This window comes from Monodelphis domestica, chromosome 7, assembly GCF_027887165.1.
Source record: "Monodelphis domestica isolate mMonDom1 chromosome 7, mMonDom1.pri, whole genome shotgun sequence".
NCBI classification, from domain to species: domain Eukaryota; kingdom Metazoa; phylum Chordata; class Mammalia; order Didelphimorphia; family Didelphidae; genus Monodelphis; species Monodelphis domestica.
The window spans coordinates 18,660,333-18,680,319 of NC_077233.1; the positions used below are offsets into that span (position 1 = coordinate 18,660,333).

Sequence of the window (19,987 nt, forward strand, 5' to 3'; positions counted from 1 at the left end):
AGTGAAAACATTTTTAAAAACTTAAATGTGAGCATTTGTTTTACTAAACTCTGGAGATGTGTTTCAAGGGATTTGTTCTGCTTGCTTTGTTCAAGGAGGGAGGAAGCTGTCAGAAATGACAAGAAGGATGAGTTCAGAAAAGCCTAGGAAGACTTAGATGAACTGATAGAAAACAAAGGGAGCGGAGCCAAGAGAACAGTTTATACAGTGATGAGACTTTTGTAAGACAAACAACTTTTAAAGACATCTCAGGACTCTGAGGAATGCAGGGACCAGATATGGCTGCAGAGAACTCATCAAGAAACATGTGGCCCTCGCCGCACACAGAAGTGACAGACTCAGAGGGCACACTGAGACTTGGTATTTTTGGACATGGCCAATGGGAGAGTTCATTTGGCTTCCTACTTGTAACAAGACCTTTGTTTTTCTTTCTTTCTCAATTGAGGGGGAGAGAGTTGGCAGATTTTTGTTGATAAAAATATTAAAAATTAATTAAAAACAAACACAAATAAAATTATAATTTATTTCTATTTCTACAATAATTTCAAAAGCATAAACAAATACTTTTAAATTTCTTATTTAATTAAATTTTATTTTTCAATTAAAAGACTGAAATTTTTTAAAATTCAATTTTATTTATTTCCAGCTCCAAGTTCTCTCCCTCTTACTTCCTCCTCCCCTCCACTGAGAATACAAGAAAACCAAACTTGCTACAAACTTATATGGTCATACAAAACAAATTCCTGCATTAGCCATGTCCAAAAAAAAAATGCCTCAATCTTCTTTCTTGAGTTCATCACCTCTCTAGTTGGAGGCAGGGAATGTATAAAAAGAACACTTTTTTTTTTAAACCCTTACCTTCTCTCTTAATTCCTATTCTGGGGCAGAGAATCACTAAGGGCTAGGCCACTGAGTGTGTGACTTGCCTAGGGTCAGCCACATAGCTAGGAAGTGTCTGAGGCCAGATTTGAACCCAGGTCCTCCCAACTTCGGGCCTGGTTCTCTTTCCATTGAGCCTCCTAGCTGCCCCTAGTCTGCTGAACAATTACATTCAGAAGGATGATTACTTTACAACACCAAATAGGATTTCTGGACCCACCCCCAAAAGGGCCAAGATAGCTTTTGGAGAGTGCCTCAAGAGCACAGAGGGGCTTAAAAAATGTGTGGTGACCAGCTGGTCTATATGTTCTAATTCTAACATACTATGATTCTGTGGTCTTGAAGGAGACACAGACTGAGTCAGGAAGACCTAAGTACAAATCTCACCTTGGCACTTACTTGGTGGCTGTATAATCTTGGCTATGTAACGTAATGTCTCTAGGTCTCAGTTTCCTTATCTGTAAAATGGGGCTAAAGCACCTCCCTCATAAGGTTGTTGTGAGGATAGGATGAGATAACATATATAAAACTCTTTGCAAACCATACTATATAATATATAATGCCAGAGATTATTATGATTTTGTTGTTGTTGTTGCCATTATTACAAATGCTGGATCCCAGTTCTAGCCATAACTACCAATTTATGAAGGTTTCAGTTTCCCCATCTGTAAAATGGGAATAATAATAGCACCCACCTCCCAGGGTCACGGCAAGGATAAAATGAGATGATATTGATAAAGTGCTTTGCAAATCTTAAAGCATTATAAATTATATGTATTATATATATATATATATATTATAATTATAAATTATAAATAAATTATTATTATTATTATTATTACTCAATGCACTTTAATTTTGAAGACCCCATCAAGGAAGGTATTAAAATCACTGTTTTTAGATAAATATTTTTTTTTAATTTAGCTTCTACAGGGTCTTATTGATGTTCGCCTTCCAAACAATGATTTCTACCGAAAATGTAAGTCGACCTTCTTTTGTTAAAATCAAAGTCATGAGTTGTTGGCTTTTATTATTTTAAGTGTCTCCCATTAGTTGGAAATCTCTTTGCTGACTGTTGTACAAAATAACCTTTGTAAGGCTAAAATAAATAAATAAACAAACAAATAAATAAATATATGTACATATATATATATATATAATCTCCCGGAATAAGTAAATCTTGCTATCCAAAGGCATATTAATTTGTTGTTTTTTTTCTCTGAGAAGTGTTTTTGGAAATCACAAATAAAAAGTCAAGATACTGCCTCCACGAACAAATGGATAAGATCCAAGCCCCAACACAGATCATCTGGGGGAAGCAAGATAAGGTATATTTTACAATTTGCTCTGTTGGGGTTGAGTTGACATTTCTATCCATTTCACTGAGGGAAGCATGCTTTAGGCTGGGGTGGTTATTTATTGTAAAAGAAACATTCATTTTTACATATTGTGGGACAGAAGCAAAATGGCCCCAAGTCAGAATTCAGAATTTGTATCTAAAGTTGGGAAGGGAGATCTTCTCTTGTTTTCTGGAGGTTTCTTTAAGGGTCTTTTACTTCATATATTCACAAAGTATATCTTAAGGGGAATGAAATGAGGTTAAATTAGAGATATAGCTTAGTGGATAGAGTGACAGGTCTGGAGTTAGGAAGACCCGAGTTCAAATTCCCTCTTAGATGACAACTAAGCTGTGTGAGTCTGAATGAGTCCCTTAACTTCTGTTTGTCTCAGTTCCTTCAATTGTAAAATAGGAAGAATAATAGCACCTACCTCCCAGGTTTGCCGTGACATCAAATGATGTAATATTTGTAAAGTTTTTAGCACAATGCCTAGCACAGAGGTTGGATGCTGTCCTTTGTACTCCAAGATGATCAAAATAACATTACTGGGTGATGTTCTTTGACTCTCACGTTAATTAGATTCAAGGGAGGCAGAATTTTGCAAAGGTGGCGACCTTAATCTCCTCCAGTCATCAAAGTCCAGTGGCCAGACAAAAGTCTAGCCATCTGGTTAGGGCTCAGTATGTGGTGGATGACCTTGGTTTCTTTGATGTCTAACCAAGCTCTAAGCCCTCCATAGCCCCTGTTTCAGCCACCTTCTTGGCCACTGGAAGAAACTGGTTTCCGCTGCTCCATCCACTGGGAGAAGTCTTTGTGTGCCTAGGATAGACACCCTGCTAACCCACTGATGGGTTTGAGGTCTGTTGTTAACCTCATCCTGCTTAGCTTTATCTGCTGAGGTTTACTAGGGTGTAGCCATTGGACATGCTATGGCTTCTTGGAGTTATAGATGAAAGCTGGCACATAGTAGGTCTCATATAAAGACCTGGTAGTAATAGTAGTAGGACTAGTGCCCAAGAGAACTTGAAGTGATGGGCAAAACTTATCAGTTTCAGGTAAATGGTTTATTGGACTTTGGATCATTTGCATGTTATCAATGAAGTAATAATTAATGAGAGAATGTCTTTTATTGAGTCAGTTTCAGATGAATATTGCCATGGAAATTATCAGTGTAATATCTGTGATCATATAATATACTTGTGAGTTTTTTTTAATTGTTGTTTCTAAGACAAAAGAGCCACAAGGGTTAGGCATTTGGAGTCAAGTGACTTGCCCAGGGTCACCCAGGTAAAAAGAATCTGAGAACACATTGAATCCAGGTCCTCCTGACTCCAGACCTGGCACTCTGCTATCTAGCTGCCTCCCTCATATAATATGCTGTTAAGAGAATCACAGAATCAAACATATAGATGAGAACTTCATATTCCAAGTAGTTCTGAATGAGAATCTCTATATTATGTTATATATCTGCATTTAGCCCAGTACCTGGGGCATAATTAACAGTAAAAATATTTTTTAAATATTTGCTGAATTGAATGGAATATCCAAGAGGCCATCCAACCTGTGCCTGAGAGTCTCTGGTAATAAGGGGGCATTACCTTCCAAGGCAACTCATTCTACTTTTATTGATGATTTTATGCTCTACCATATGATCAGAGTTTAATATACTATGGCATTCTAAAAAAATATGTATTCTATAATAGGCCAGTCAAATTTACACTATCTCACAATTCATTCAGACTCTTTTCTTCTTCATCTTTTGGATTTATCTAGTACTGAGAAAGGAATATGAAAACTTCCTACTATGTTACTATCAATATCTTTTTGCAGATCATAACTCAGCTGCTTTGCCATTTGTTGCAGATTCATTTAATTTTTTTGTTCTCTATGACACATTAAACTTATCATATAATTTTCTTGACTATCTTGACTTGATCAATTTTTACATTGCCTTATTTGAGCATGATCCTGTTTCTTAGTTTCCTGAATCATAATGGATTTTTTGGTAGCCTTTCCTTTTCCCATTCCACTTGTGGATAGCCCTAATAATTGTTACTAATACCCCAACCAAATTGATCTTTTTGCAATTCTTGAATCTTACATCACAATAGGCCCCATGGGACCAAGCAGAATAAGTCTAAATTCTCTTCTGCGTGATCACGTTCTGACTTGAAGACAACTCTTGTGTCCCAAAAATCATCTCTTCTCCAGGCTAAGCATCCCCAGTTGATCTTCATAAATCATGATCCAGTTCTATCATGGTTCTAATTGTCCTCCTCCAGATGCAGTGCCCAAACTTGAACACAACATTTCAGACATGGTCAGATCCAAAGGACCACCATCAAACTGGTCCAAAAGAGAATGACAAGTTATTCTGATTGCCCCTGCCTTGTATTTGTTCCTTCTCTCTGATGTTAAACCATAAAACTAGGTATTTCCTGCCTCAATGTCTTGGATCCAGCAAGATATGACCCATTTGACATTGTATTCTTCCAAGAACAGTTTCTGTCAGGGCTAAAGATCATGCTTTTCAAATGACATCTTTTGTTGAATCTAAGATCTCTAATTCTAATATATTTCATTGGAATAGTTTATAGAGTTCAGCTATGGAGTCAAAGGACCCGAGTTCAAATCCTACTCCTTATATGTATCACCTGGAGGAATTTGGACAAATGATTACAACTCTCCCTGCTTCAATTTCCTTATCTGCTAAATGAGGATCTGGACTATATAACCTCTGAAGTTACTTCTAGCTCTAGAGCCAAGATCAGTGAAAGACTTTTAGTTTGGGGTGGGTGGTATTATTTTTGCCTGTAGATAAGAGCAGGACCATGGAGCTTCAAAGAGTAAAAGTCATCTTTAGTCCAGTTCAAGAAAAGAATGTTTGTGACAAAAATTAAGTGGTGTGGGGGATTAATAGTAAGAGAAAATTCAAGAAGGCAAATAGCTCTTCTGTTCACTGGCTTTGGAGTTAAAGATCCGGGTTCCAATTCAACTTAGCTCTGTGGTCTTGGGCAAGTTACCTCAGCCTCTTCTGCCTCAGTTTCCTCATTTGTAAAAAAAGAGGGTAGTGATGGGCAGCCTAGTAGATAGAGTATTAGGCCTGTAGTAGAGAGGACCTGAGTTCATATCTGGTCTCAGAAAATCCTAGCTGTGTGGCCCTAGGCAAGTCATTTAACCTCAAATGCCTTTAGTGCTCTGAGACAGAAGGTAAAGTTATAAAAAAGAAAGAAGACAGAGAAAGAAAGAAAGAAAGAAAGAAAGAAAGAAAGAAAGAAAGAAAGAAAGAAAGAAAGAAAGAAAGAAAGAAAGAAAGAAAGAAAGAAAGAAAGAAAGAAAGAAAGAAAGAAAGAAAGAAAGAAAGAAAGAAAGAAAGAAAGAAAGAAAGAAAGAAAGAAAGAAAGAAGAAAGAAACAAGAAAGAAAGAAAGAAAGAAAGAAGAAAGAAAGAAAGAAAGAAAGAAAGAAAGAAAGAAAGAGAAGGAAAGAAGGAAAGAAGGAAGGAAGGAATAGAGAAAGAAAGGGGGAGGGAAGGAAGGAAGAGAGGAAGAGGAAGGAAGGAAGGAAGGAAGGAAAGAGAAAGAAAGACAGAAAGAAAGAGAAGAAGGAAGGAAGAGAGAAAGATAGAAATAAGAAAGAGAAAGGAAGGAAGGGAGGGAGGGAGGGAGGAAGAGAAAACAAGAAATAAAAGAAGGAAGGAGAGAAGGAAGGAAAGGAAGGGAAAAGAAAGGAAAGAAAGAAAGCAAGAAAGAAGGGAAGAAAGAAAAATAAAGGAAGGAAGGAAGAAAAAAGAAAGAATAGAAGGAGGGAAAGGAAGGAAAAAGAAAGGAAAGAAAGAAAGCAAGAAAGGAAGGAAGAAAGAAAAAGAAAGGAAGGAAAAGAAAAGAAGGAAAGGAAATGAAGAGAAAGAAAGAGAAAGAAAGAAAGAAAGAAAGAAAGAAAGAAAGAAAGAAAGAAAGAAAGAAAGAAAGAAAGAAAGAAAGAAAGAAAGAAAGAAAGAAAGAAAGAAAGAAAGAAAGAAAGAAAGGAAGGAAGGAAGGAAGGAAGGAAGGAAGGAAGGAAGGAAGGAAGACAAAAGAGGATGTTGAACTAGAGGAACTCTGTGGTATTTGGAAGGAAGGAAGGAAGGAGGGAAGGAAGGAAAGAGAAAGAGAGGATGGAAGGAAGAGAGAAAGATAGAAATAAGAGAAAGAAAGAAAAAGAAAAGAAGGAAGGGAAGGGAAGAAAGGAAGAAAGAGAAAACAAGAAATAAAAGAAGGAAGGAGAGAAGGAAGGAAATGAAGGAAAAAGAAAGGAAAGAAAGCAAGAAAGAAGGGAAGAAAGAAAAATAAAGGAAAGAAAGGAAGAAAGAAAAGAAGGAAGGAAAGGAAGGAAAAAGAAAGGAAAGAAAGAAAGCAAGAAAGGAAGGAAGAAAAAGGAATGAAGGAAGGAAAGGAAGGAAGGAAAGGAAATGGAAGGAAAGAAAGAAAAAGAAAGGAAAGAAGGAGAAAAAGGAAAGAGAAAGAAAGGAAGGAAGGTAGGAAGGAAGGAAGGAAGAAAGACAAAAGAGGATGTTGAACTAGAGGAACTCTGTGGTATTTTAAAAACCCTTACTTTGGGAATTTTGCTTTTTCCTTTGATGTTTCCTGTTTGTTTTTGTGATTTTGCTGGTCTAGGAAACTTCTGATTTAGGAGGCATTGAGATCTGCTTTGAATAGTAATAGTGTTACTCAGACTATGAATGATTTCTTTGATGGAAAGAGATCCTGGTGAGGAAACTCTTCCTTCAATGAAGAGCAGCATCTTCCTTATAACTGATAGCATGAGAACATTGTCTGGGGCACTGAAAAGTTATGTGGACCTGAAAGGTGATGCAGCCAATAGAGTGTCAGAGATAGCATCTGAATACAGATCTTAGACTAGTGATACTATGATGAGTTCTCCTTGTAACCCTGAATTCTTTCACTGCCCAGATCCTGGATGTGGCTGGAGCTGACATATTGGCCAAAGCAATTCCCCAAAGTCAAACGGTACTTCTTGAGAACTGTGGGCATTCTGTGGTGATGGAGCGTCCCCGAAAAACGGCCAGCCTCCTTTTCGATTTCTTAAGTTCTGTGTCCTGTTCAGACAACGATAAGAAGCAAGACTGAGCTTCCTTTGGGATCTAGCTCCTCCCTAGTGTCTGCTCAAATTCCAGAAATCCAACACTGTTCACTTCTCAGGGATCCTGTACCAGACACACAGGTGAAGTGCCAAAGTCCCTGAAGAAACCAGAATCATTATTAGTCTCGATTATTAGCATTATGGCGCTCTCCTTACCTAAGGGACCAGAGGAATCCAATTTTTTTTCCAAAATGGAAAATCAGGTGGAATAAAAGAGAAATTGAGCCATGGACTAGGCAGAGAAGTCTTTACATTCATTTTCCTGACAACACAGGGACAGTTTTGTGCCAGCCAACCAATAATGGACTGCAATCTTCAAGTTATCATCAAGTCCAAGAGACCTTCCTTACTGATGGAGACTTCCAATATTTCTGTTAGATCCTTTTGCCTTGCATGACAAACTGTTGTGATAGAAGACATTCGCAAGTTCTGAACATCCAGTGAAGCACTTACTCCTGCTTGTGTCTAATTTGTTGATGCTGTATCCAGAGACTTAGACAGGAGAGCCATTTATTCATTGAAGCACTGGGGAGAAGAATAACTGTCTAATCTAAAATGTTTACATTTGTTGGAGAGAGGAAAGGCATTAAACTTGGGATAAAGCTCTAAGGGTGCTGTCTTAGCAGTAGGCATGTGTCAACAGTGATGGCCCGTCTTTTTAGGAGTTTAGAAACATCCCACCATAGAACAGACATTTGTTGGGGAATGAAAACCCGGTTGCCAGCCATGAACCCAGAATCATTCATTTTTTAAAGAATTGGGGCCTAATTCAGTAAACAAAGCAATAATACTCTAGGTAATAATGTGAATGATCAAATTAAGGTTCCATCCTACACAAACAAGTGATTTGCTTCTTTACCCTTGCTGCTAAAAATCCTTGGATGTAAATAATACATTTATATTACTGAATTCTATGAATTCTCTTCATAGTCATGGGATCGATGGCAAGGGTAATAGCCATAAAATTTTCCTGAAATAAATCTGAATTCGATTGGGACCATATAGGTCATTCTATTTTTAAACTCCTAAGTGAGCTCATGTGTTTGTTAATGGGGGAAAATAATGAGTGTGTTTGTAGAAAAGCTGGGTGACCAGTCAGGGTGATTTCTAAGTCTTGTTTTTGTATCCCATTTGTAATTTGTAGCTGATTGAAATGATATATTTGGAGTAAAGAACAAGCCTGGTCAAACCATTCCTCATAGCTCTCTTCTATTGTCTGTCACTGCTCATTCTGGCTCATCTTCCCATGTTCTCATTAAGACATTGAGTATTGATGATATTGGAGATATGGGAGCCCCCTCCACTGGTGCAGAGAACTACTCAGTCATTAAGTTTAGTTTTAGACAGTTGCCCCAGTTCCAGAGGGATGAAATGACTGGCCCCATGGGCACACAGCATGCAAGCAGCAGAGGCAGGGAGGAAGCTGCATTGGACAGTGAAGAGAAGAGCACAGGCTTTGGAGGCAGAATCCCAACTCTCCCCCTGGGCCTCAGTTTCTCCATCCATAAAGTGAGAGGTCTGGATCAGATGACCTCAAAGGTCCCTTCTAGCTTGCAATCTATGTAGGGCCTTAAGATTCCTGATTCTGGGTCCCATATTCAATCACCAAATTGCCTTCCTCATTTTCACTTCCTGCAAATCTCCCAGGAGGACACCTCCAGTGTGTTGCTTTGTAGGTAAAACCTTGCTGTTGTTTATGCTGCCCCAAATGTCCTTGGAATTAGTCTCCCACCCTCTCACTCTTGGCATAGTTGATCATATAACTCTGGGGCTCAGGCCACACTAACCCTCCCCTTTGGAGATCATTGATCTAGATCCAGCCCCTTGTTTTACAGATAAGGAAGCAAAGTGTCACAAGGTAGTGGCAGGTTCTCTGACTCTAAACACAGCTCTTTCCCCATTCTGCCTGACTGTTTTCCTAGGGCTACCAGTGTTGGAGAAAATAAAACATGCAACTGGAGTCACAGAAAGTATTTTACTTGGCCTATCACCACTTGCCAAGTCTACTCTTTCCCAGGCTCATGATGAAATTATTTCTAAAATAGATGACAGTGAAAGCTTGGTCTAGAACAAGGGTCATCTGCGGTAGTCTTAGACTCTGACCCTTGGGTTAGGATAGGGTTAGATCTAAGATCTAGAGCTAAAAGGGACTTTAGAAGTTAGCATCTAGTCAACAGTTCCCCCACTTTCCCTATAGCAGAGGAAACTGGAAATTGAGGACTTCTTTTAAGGTCATACAAGTGATAAGTGGGACAGAATTTGATCCAGAACTCTATCCACTAGACCAGACTCCCCTCTATTCTGAGCCCCTCGATTTCCAAAGGTGCTCTTTCTCCAGTTCCAACAAAACTGCCAAATGTATAAAATCATTTGCTAACCTCCTTTCTCCATGTAATAAGTGTCTGACACTTAGGCTGTCCACAGGCAGGATTGTCTGGAGTGAGGACTAATCATTTTAGACCAGTAGTATTGTACTCTGGCCTGGGCAACATTCCTGAAACAGCTGAAACCAGATTTAAAAGACATTGAGAAATGTTTAACAAAAGATAAAACATTCGGTAGAACACAGACCGTGATGTGCAGCCCTCAAGCTCCTTAGTTATGGCTTAATGACCTGTAGCTCTTTGAGTTTGGCACCCCTGATTCAGGCTATGAACTCCTAGAAAAGTCTTGTTGGTTTAGCTTGCTCTGTCTAATGCACACATTTGGTTTTAAAACATTGTCATACCTTTAACACAGCACAGTGTAGTGGGTAGCAAAGCCCAGTGAACTATTCCATGGAACAATTAAACAAGAATAATTAAGTAAAACCAACTAATAAAGCAACAGGGTCTGACAGGTCCATAGAGTTTTCTCCCCCTAGGTACCTGAACTCCTTCCTATGAAATATGAAGAATTTTCCCCATCTGCTCTCCGGGACCAAGATTGCGATGGATCTGAGTCCAGCTGTTAGGTTTGTTCATCATCATCTTCATTGTGGAAATTGTTCTCCTGTCAGTCAGCAAGGATGGATGAAGCACTTTGTGTGCCAGGTACTGTTGGTGATGCTGGAGATGCAAAAGCAGCCCCTGCCCTCAATGAGCTTCCAGTCTAATGGGGGAAAGTGACACATTGCCTCAGCTTGATCAAGGCTTCCTGCAGTGGCTTTCCAACTTAGGTGAGTTTGCAAAGATGGAGAACTTTCCCCTGGGCTTCACACCTGGGAAAGTTGGCGACCACAGCCACCTCCTATACACCACCCTTCGGTCCTCCAAAGCAAAAACCCTGCTAGTGTAGGGATTATTAACATCCAGGTGGTGTTACATCTAATTGTCACCCAAACTAAACCCACGACACAATCATTCAAGGGCTCACACCTTTCTCCTGCCTAAAATGGTGAACAAATTCCCCAGGGAACAGCCTTCCACTCTGCTACGCTGTTCTTGTGATTTGAAGACAGGAAAAGTGGTTGGGCAATCATTTAGGACAAAGCCCCAAGGAAGGACTCCAAAGCCCTCCATCTGTCTTCAATTCTAGCCCTACTGTCTGGAAGAGGGAGGCACAGACAGATGCCATGATCGTATCTCTGGTTTCAAAGGCAGTTGGAAATGGGGGGTGGCCCTTCGAAAAAGCGTTAGCCTGGAACTTCATAAACCAAGCTTCATGGAAAGTCATAGAATTTTGGAGTGGGAAGGCATCTCTCTCAGTGAGCAATGACACAGTCTTCAGAGTCTCCTGTCAAAATCAGAATTCCCAAAGAATAAAGCTCTTTGTAACTTGCTTGGGGGTGGATGGGATGATTTCTTCTGTTCGTTCTTTTGTCTTTGTCTGAGTTAACAGAGACTTCCATTTTTATCTTTGGACTCTCCTTAATGTGGGTGCCTTCTGTCTGTTGACGGTCTCCAAATTGCTCTGGGCATGTCTTGTCTGTGCCTAGTTGTTGGCATGCTGCTTCCCCCATTACACTAAGAGCTATTGTATCCCCAGGGTTTAGCACAGTGCCTGGCACACAGTGGGTGCCTAATAAATGTTTATTGATCGACAAATAAAGCAATGTATATACACTTGCCCAGAGAAGAAGGAACTCATCTAGTACAGAAGCCAGGCAATAACCTTTTTGTATTTTTGTGAATGGGGCACTGAGTGTGAATAAAGTTGGGAGGAAATGCTATTTGAAGATGCAGCTGTGGGAAGAAGAGTTCATATGGGGAGAAGCTTGTGAATGATGATCTGGCTACAAGTGATGAAGAATGAAAAGATGCCAAAGACAAACTTTCTCTCTGCAAACCTGCCTCAGAAGGGGGGCTTGTTAAGGAATCTGCCCTATTTTCCTCCTTCCATTCACTACCAGTCCTCTGGGCATGGTCATTTACACACACGGCCTCTATTTCTCCACAGCTCACTATTTCTCAAACACTCTATTGAAACTGTTCTATCAAATATCACCAGTAGGGCAGCTAGATGGCTCAGTGGATAGAGAACCAGGCCCGGAGACAGGAGGGCCTGGGTTTAAATGTGGCCTTCGGTACTTTCTAGCTATATGACCCTGGGCAAGTTATTTAACCCAATTGCCCAGCTTTTATCACTCTTCTGCCTTGGAACCAATACCAAGTATTGATTCTAAGACAGAAGATAAGGGTTATAAGTCAATAAATATATATTTATATAAAATATTTACATTTTTATTTAAATATATTTATATAAAATATATTTTTTTATCACCAATGGCCTCACTGCTATGTATTATCAACTGTATTTTATTGTATTTATGTTTATTTTGTGAAAAATTTCCCAACCATATTTTACTGTGATTCTGGCAGCGGGAGGACCCCCTGAGGCCCACCAGCAGCTTGTGTGATCTTTCCTCTACATTAGGCTGTCTTATATCCCCTTTCTGTTCCAATGATATGCTTTCACTGATTCTCTGCTATGCTTTGACTGGAGTTCTGTTCATTGACTATCTAAATGCCCTCTCACATGGGAAGTACGTGGTTTGTGAGGGCCTGATACCAGCTGGCCCACGACTAACAGGAAGTTTTTCAAGCCCTCTAAAGTGTTTATGGAGGTGTTTGGATGGCCCTGGGTCATTCCAATAGCCCACACCACAAGGGCTGGGCCCCAGACCAGGGATGAGTTGGAGAGACAATTAGGCTAGGGAAATGGTTGGTCAGCCTTCTCTACCAGTCAAGGAAGTGCAGAGGCAGCAGCATGAACCGAGCCCTGGACTAGGAAAGGGGGCATCAGACTGGGAACTGACTGTGACCCAATCTGGTGTCGATGAAAAAGAACAGCTGGAGACGGAGACACAAGGCGACCTTTGTGTTCTTGACTTCGGGTGAACTTTTATGAGGTCCAAAGTTCTAGAGAACAATAATGAAAGGGAGAGTCTTTAGGTCAGGGACGCTCCAGTCTGGCCTGACATTCCCTTTCTTCCAGTAATATGGGGCTCCCTTTCTTCTCAATGAAGGATAGAGATAGCTCCCCTCCCCCTCCAACCCCAAACCCTAGAGAATTACAGGTAAAGAGACACAGGACCCCTGCACAGTTGGAGAACAGCTGAGAGAATGACTGACACCACCACTTAGAAGTCCTCCCAGATTCTAGCCAGGGCTTAAAAAGAACTTGGGGATGTGATTCCTGAGCTAATGCAGATACTCCCCAGTGAATCAGGAAGAATGGAAGAAGTCCTGGACTGGACATGGGCCAGTTTTACAATGATCTTTCCCCAAAAGGGAGTAATAATAGCATGGCTAACATTTATATAAAGTTTTTAGTTTGCAAAGCACTTCACATATGGGATGGCATTTGATTTGATCCTCAGAACAGCCCTATGAAGTGGGTTATTATTATTATTCCCATTTTACAAATGAGGAAACGAGCTGAGAGGGAAAGTGCCTTGCTCAGGATTTTAGAACTAATACATGCCCAAAAGTTCGGACATCACTCTTCCTGGCTTCCTCAGCTTTCCCGGGTTCCAAGTTTGCCATTCCAACCCATAAATCCTTCAAACTATAGCTGATTCCTGGCCAGAATTTCTGGTCCAGCCTGGCAATGGCCTGTCTTAGTCATTCTCAGCTGGCACTGTCAACTGTATCACTAAGGTTCAGAAGAGGAGCTGCCTACTGAGATCAATCTAGGTTCTCACCATTGAGATTAAAATTCTCTGGAGACTGTATATTTATACTTATTTATTAAATAGCGGGTTGGAGAGAGAAAAGGCACATAATCACACGGCCGGTGACCTAGGTAACGAGCTCCACCACTCGCCCCACATCCCTGGCCTTTCCTGCTGTTTCCTACAAAAGGAAGGCAAAATCCCCAGATCCATAACTTATAACATCACTTTTTCTGAGCCTCCCAGGTGGGACAGACCCGACCTCAGTCGGGGTCAGAGGCCAGTCTTCTAGACACCAGGAGTCATGTGGGACAAGAGGCAAGCATCTTTTGTGATCCATGGAGCCATGCTCTTAACTCAAATGTGAACCCAGGTCCTCCCACTTCCAGGTCTGGCGCTCGATCCATTGTACTATCGAGCTGCCAGCCTAATTTCCTAACAGCCCAAATATTTCTGAATATTGACTGATATCCAGTATGTTGTAAATGGAGATTAACCATCCTTCCCAGCTTTGAGTCAACTGCAAATCTAATAGAAATGCCATCTGTATATTTCCCGAAACATTGACAAAACCATGAAATGGCCCAAGACTGCTCACAAATCCTTGGGGCACTGCACTAAGACTCCTTCTTCCAAGTAGATCTTGAACAAGTCATAACCACCCATTTGAACCTTTGAACCCAACCATTCTACCAGTTCCAAATCCACTCGGTTGTCTCATGATCTGACCTGCATCTCTCCATCTTTTCTACTAGAATAGCATGGAAGCCTAAACCGAAAGTTTTGCTAAAATCTAGACATATTATCTCTATGCCATTCCCTCGATTTAGCAGATTTTTTATGTTCCTCTTCATGCTTTAGGGATCAGAAACCTGAATCCTTGAATTGGGCATGTTCTCATAGAATATTCCCATGGAGACCAAGAAAGAATGAATGTAGGTTGCTAACAAGAGAACCAAAATTATCTCCCTCCCTCTCCCTTCCCCTCGGAGGATATAATCAATGGTATCAACTAGTCCATCAGTTTTCCCACATGCAGGAGGAGGAATCTCATTACTGCAGCAAGTGCTTGCCTCCTAGAAATGAGGTCATTATTTGTTTTTAGGTCTTGCTTTCCTGGGAAAAGGCCAGCCCAAGCAAATTGTGAATCAATTTCCCAGTACTTAGGTTTTTAGTGACTACTCATGTTCTGTTCTATATTAGGCAGGAATCGAGCCTGGAGCTAGACATCACATTGGAAGTTGCTGTTGTAATCTAGCCTGAAATGACAAGAATGATGGTGGTGAGAATGGAAAGGAAGGGACAGGGAAGGAAAGAAGAATGAATTCAGATTACTGCCACATCACCCATTGGGAGAATATGTCACATCCTAATGGAGGGGATGAGGGTGGTCACCGGTAGAGATTCTTTGTTTCATCTTGTTTTCTAAAGCCTTCTCTTTTATATTTGATACAAGTGGGACAGCTGGGTGGCTCAGTGGATTAAGGGCTAGGCCTAGAGATGAGAGGTCCTGGGTTCAAATGTGGCCTCAGACACTTCCTAGCTGTGTGACCCTGGACAAATGACTTAACTCTCTTTGTTTAGCCTTGACTGCTCTTCTGTCTTAGAATCAATACTTAGTATCATTTCTAAGATGGTTTAAAGAAGAATAAGAAAATATCGATACTAGTATCATTCCAAGGTAGAAGGGCAATAAACGCTAGGCAAAAATAGAATACTTAATCCCATCTCAGAAAAAGAAATTGAACAAGCCATCAAAGAACTCCTTAAGAAAAAATTCCCAGGGCCTGATGGATTCACAAGTGAATTCTATCAAACATTTAAAGATCAATTAATCCCAATATTCTACAAACTATTTGACAAAATAGGCAAAAAAAGGAGTCTTACCAAGTTCTTTTTATGATACAAATATGGTACTGATTCCCAAGTTATGAAGACCAAAAACAGAGAAGAAAAACTATAAACCAATATCCTTAATGAACATTGATGCAAAAATATTAACAAAGAGAATACAGTAAGTTATCGCAAGGATTATTCACTATGACCAGGTGGGATTTATACCAGGAATGCAAGGATGGTTTAATATTGGGAAAATCATCCACATAATTGACCATATCAATAATCAAATCAACAAAGATCACATGATTATCTCAATAAATGTGGGAAAAGCCTTTGGCAAAATACAACACTCATTCCTATTGAAAACACTAGAAAGTATACTAATAGAAGGGCCTTTCATCAAAATAATAAACAGTATTTATTTAAAACCATCAGCAAGTATCATCTGCAATGGGGACAATTTAGAAGCCTTCACAGTAAGATCAGGAGTGAAGCAGGGATGCCCATTATCATCATTACTATTTAATATTGTATTAGAAATCCTAGGAGTAGAAATCCTAGGAAATTGAAGGGATCAAAGTAGGCAATGAGGAAACTAAACTATCACTCTTTGCTGATGACATGAATGGTGTACCTAGAGAATCCAAGAAAATCAACTAAAAAGCTAGTAGAAATAATCAATAACTTTAGCAAAGTTGCAGGGTATAAAATAAATCCACATAAATCATCAGCACTCCTATTTGTTTCCAACAAAACCCAGCAACAAGAGTTAGAAAGAGAAACTTCATTTAAAATCACTCTAGACAAGATAAAATACCTGGGAATTGGCTTGCCAACACAAATTCGGGAATTATATGAATATAACTACAAAACACTCTTCACACAAATAAAACTAGATCTAAACAACTAGAAAAACATCAATTGCTCATGGGTAGGATGAGCTAATATAATAAAAATGACAATCCTACCCAAATTAATTTACTTATTCTGTGCCATACCTATCAAACTACCAAAATACTTTTTTTATAGAATTAGAAAAGATTATTATAAAGTTCATCTGGAACAACAAAAGATCAAGAATATCAAGGGAAATAATGAAAAACATGTGGATGGAGGCCCAGCTTAATCAGATCTCACACTATAATATAAAGCAATGATCATCAATGCTATATGGTGCTGGCTTAGAAATAGAAGGGTGGATCAATGGAATAGACTTGGGGTAAATGATAATAGCAAGATAGTGTATGATAAACTCAAAGATCCCAGCTTTGGGGACAAGAATCCACTATTTGACAAAAACTACTGGGAGAATTGGAAAACAGTATGGGAGAAATTAGGCTTAGATCAACACCTTACACCCTATTAGACCAAAATTAACTCAAGAGTGTGTAAATGACTTAAATATAAAGAGGGAAACCATAAACAAATTAGGTGAACATAGAATAGTATATATGTGAGATCTATGGGAAAGGAAGGAATTTAAGACCAAGCAGGAGATAGAGAACACTACAAAATATAAAATGAATAATTTTGATCATATTAAATTAAAAGGTTTCTGTATAAACAAAACCAACGCAACCAAAATTAGAAGGGAAGCAACAAATTGGGGGAAAAAGTTTTATAACAAAAACCTTTGACAAAGGTCTCATTTCTCAAATTTATAAGGAGCTAAGTCAGTTGTACAAAAAAAAAAATCAAGCCATTCTCCAATTGACAAATGGTCAAGGGGCATGAATAGGCAGTTTTCAGACAAAGAATTCAAAACTATCAATATGTACATGAAAACGTGTTTTAAATCTCATAATTAGAGAAATGCAAATCAAAACAATGCTGAGGTATTACCGTACACTTAACAGAGTAGGCAATATGACAGTAAAAGAAAATAATGTTGGAGGGGATATGGCAAAATTGGGATACTAATGCATTGCTGGTGGAGTTTTGAATTAATCCAGGTGTTCTGGAAGGCAGTATGGAATTCTGTACAAAGACCTTTAAAAGACTGTCTGCCCTTTGACCCAGCTATACCACTTCTGGGTTTGTACCCTAAAGAGATAATAGGGAAAAATACATGTACAAAAAAATTCTTAGCTGCGCCCTTTGTGGTGGCAAAAAATTGGAGAATGAGGGCATGTCTGTCCTTTGATTGGGGAATGGCCAAACAATTGTGGTAGCTGATGGTGATGGAATATTATAGTGCTGTAAGGAATAATGAACTAGAAAAATTCCATATGAAATGGAAAGACCTCCAGGAACTGATGCAGAGTAAAATGAACAGAACCAGGAGAACATTGTATACAGAAAGTAAAACATTGTAGGAAAATCTAATGTAATGGACTTTGCTACAAGTAGCAATGCAATAAGCAAGGACACTCCTGATGGACTTATCTAAAAGAACGCTATCCACATTGAGAGAAAGAACTATGGGAGTAGAAATGCAATAGCAAAACATATGATATCACCTATCACATGTCTATATGGGTATGTGATTTGGGGTTTCGGCTTTAAAAGATCGCTCTATAGCAAAAATGAAATATATGGACACAAGTATCAAGGGACAACATTTGTACGTCCCAGTAGAACTGCTTGTTGGCTCTGGGAATGGGGAGGGAGGAGGGGAAGGAAAGAAAATGAATCATGTAAACATAGAAAAATATTTTAAAATAAAGTGAAAAAAATGCTAGACAGAGTTAGGTGACTTGTGCAGGGTCATATAGATAAAACAAATTTGAACTCTGATCCTCCTGACTCCAAGCCTGGTGCCCAATCCACTGTGCTACCTAGCTGCCTCAAACAGAGTTAATATTAATACATAGCTTCCCAAGTCTGAATATATATATATATATATATATATGTCTGACTAGAATACATATTCTCCTATATAACATATAACTCCTGTATAGTCTAGTGGTTACCTGATTACTCAACTGACAAGTGACTCCCACTCAAGCCAGGCTGGGTTCAAGGACTGCTTCTGTGTGACCTCTAAGCAAATTATTTGAACCTCTCCATACTCAGGCAATCCCTAAGACCAGCAGTTGTAGAAAAGGAAGCAATCTGCATGGGATGCCAGACTTCCCTAATCAGGGGGCTCCTTGCCTCCTGTAGTGAAATTGCAAGTCTGAAACAACAACCAAATAAGGGAAATATGAGACATCAAAAATGTTGTCAGCAACCGTTCCCTAAAGGAATATTCTCTTACAGACTCACATGCTGATGAGGATTCATGATGATGGTCAAGTAGCACCTAGCATTTGTATTTATATTGTGCTTTAAGATTGGCCAAAGTGCTTTACATTGGTGGTATTTTTGCCGTTTAGTCATGTGGGACTCTCTATAACCTTACTTAGGTTTTGGGGGTGTTTTTTTTGGGGGGGGGGAGGAGATTAGCAAAGACACTGGAGTGGTTTGCCCTTGCCTTCTCCAGCTCATTTTATCGATGAAGAAATGGAGGTGAACAAGGTTAAGAGACTTGTCCAGGGTCACACAGCTAGGACGCCCAGATCTAGAGTCAGGAAGACTTCTTTGATGATGAATAGTGATCTGAGTGGAGATTACTTCCTGGCCTGATAGAGCTACTAACTCTTCCCATTACCTTCTCAGGGCCTCCAAAGCCTTGGAGATTTCATTCCTTGCAAAGACTACTGGGGAGACAGCCAGACCAATGAAAATAACTGAATACTTTTGGAACTACCCAATGGTAAGTTGGGTGGCCAGGCGTGGGTGGGGGGAAATGGAACAGAATTCAGTTCTTGGATTGTTTTTTTGCCCTACCAATATGCAAATAACAGTAGCACAGTCCAATTGCCATGGTGTGATCTAGCAATATCTGATTTCTTTTTGAATGATCGTGAGTGCTCTGAAAACCAGAGACACAAAAGTATGAATTCAGAATGGACCGCATGGAGCCAGCTCTGGGCAAATCCAGTTTCATAAGAGTCCCCAGTGTGACAAATGCCAACAGAAATAACTGATGGGGAGCAGCAACATCTGTGGCAGGATCTGACCACTTCCTGACTGCTAAAATCTGTGTATGAGCCCCATGGGCTGAGAGGGTGAGACCCCCATCCTGACTTAAGGAGGTTCCTGCTCTCCTTTGAACTCGGATATAGCACTAACCCCAATATATCTCTTCCCTGTTTTACAGAGCATCTTAGCTGAAGTTCTATCTCTCAAGCACCTCCTGAAGCTTAACGTTTTCTATACAGCAAATACTTGAAAGAAGATCGAAGATCACAATGAAATCTGCCCTCCCAACCTTGTTGGAAGATTGTTGGAAATAAACTAGGGCAGTGTTGATCAGGAAGGAGGCAAAGGAATTCAGGGATCCCTGCACTTAAAAGGGATGCCTGGATCATTCTCCTGGTTTGAAATATAGTTAGAAAGAATAGAAAGAACCAGGAGGTTCCAATTCATTCATTTAGGGATTCTCAATTGGGAATCCGTAAACTTAAAAAATTGATAATTATATTTCAACATAATTGGTTTCCTTTGTAATGTTATTTATTTATTTAAACCCTTATGTTCTCTCTAAGGGTCAATACTAAATATCATTAAAAAAAAACATAAAGTCTTAACTTCCGTCTTAGAATCAATACTGTGTATTGGTTCCAAGGCAGAAGAGTGGTAAGAGCTAAGCAATGGGTATTAAGTGACTTGCCCAGGGTCATACAACTAGGAAGTGTCTGGTATCACAT

At 39.6% G+C, this 19,987-nt stretch overlaps 1 protein-coding gene across 7 annotated transcripts in view; it reads left to right on the plus strand.

Moving 5' to 3' along the window:
• ABHD6 (abhydrolase domain containing 6, acylglycerol lipase) overlaps positions 1–19,776 on the plus strand; it is a 67,337-nt gene extending 47,561 nt beyond the window's left edge. For 6 of the 7 annotated variants that reach the window (XM_056804284.1, XM_056804283.1, XM_056804281.1 and 3 more), the window contains 3 exons: positions 1,804–1,858; positions 2,107–2,207; positions 7,171–8,552. In XM_056804284.1, the coding sequence (XP_056660262.1) occupies positions 1,804–1,858; positions 2,107–2,207; positions 7,171–7,347 (333 nt within the window). In that variant the 3' untranslated portion in view covers positions 7,348–8,552. Of the gene's footprint in view, positions 1–1,803; positions 1,859–2,106; positions 2,208–7,170; positions 8,553–18,893; positions 18,991–19,437 lie in introns of those variants that run through there. The other variant, XM_056804285.1, reaches the window with a different exon arrangement.
• Positions 19,777–19,987: the final 211 nt, after the last annotated feature.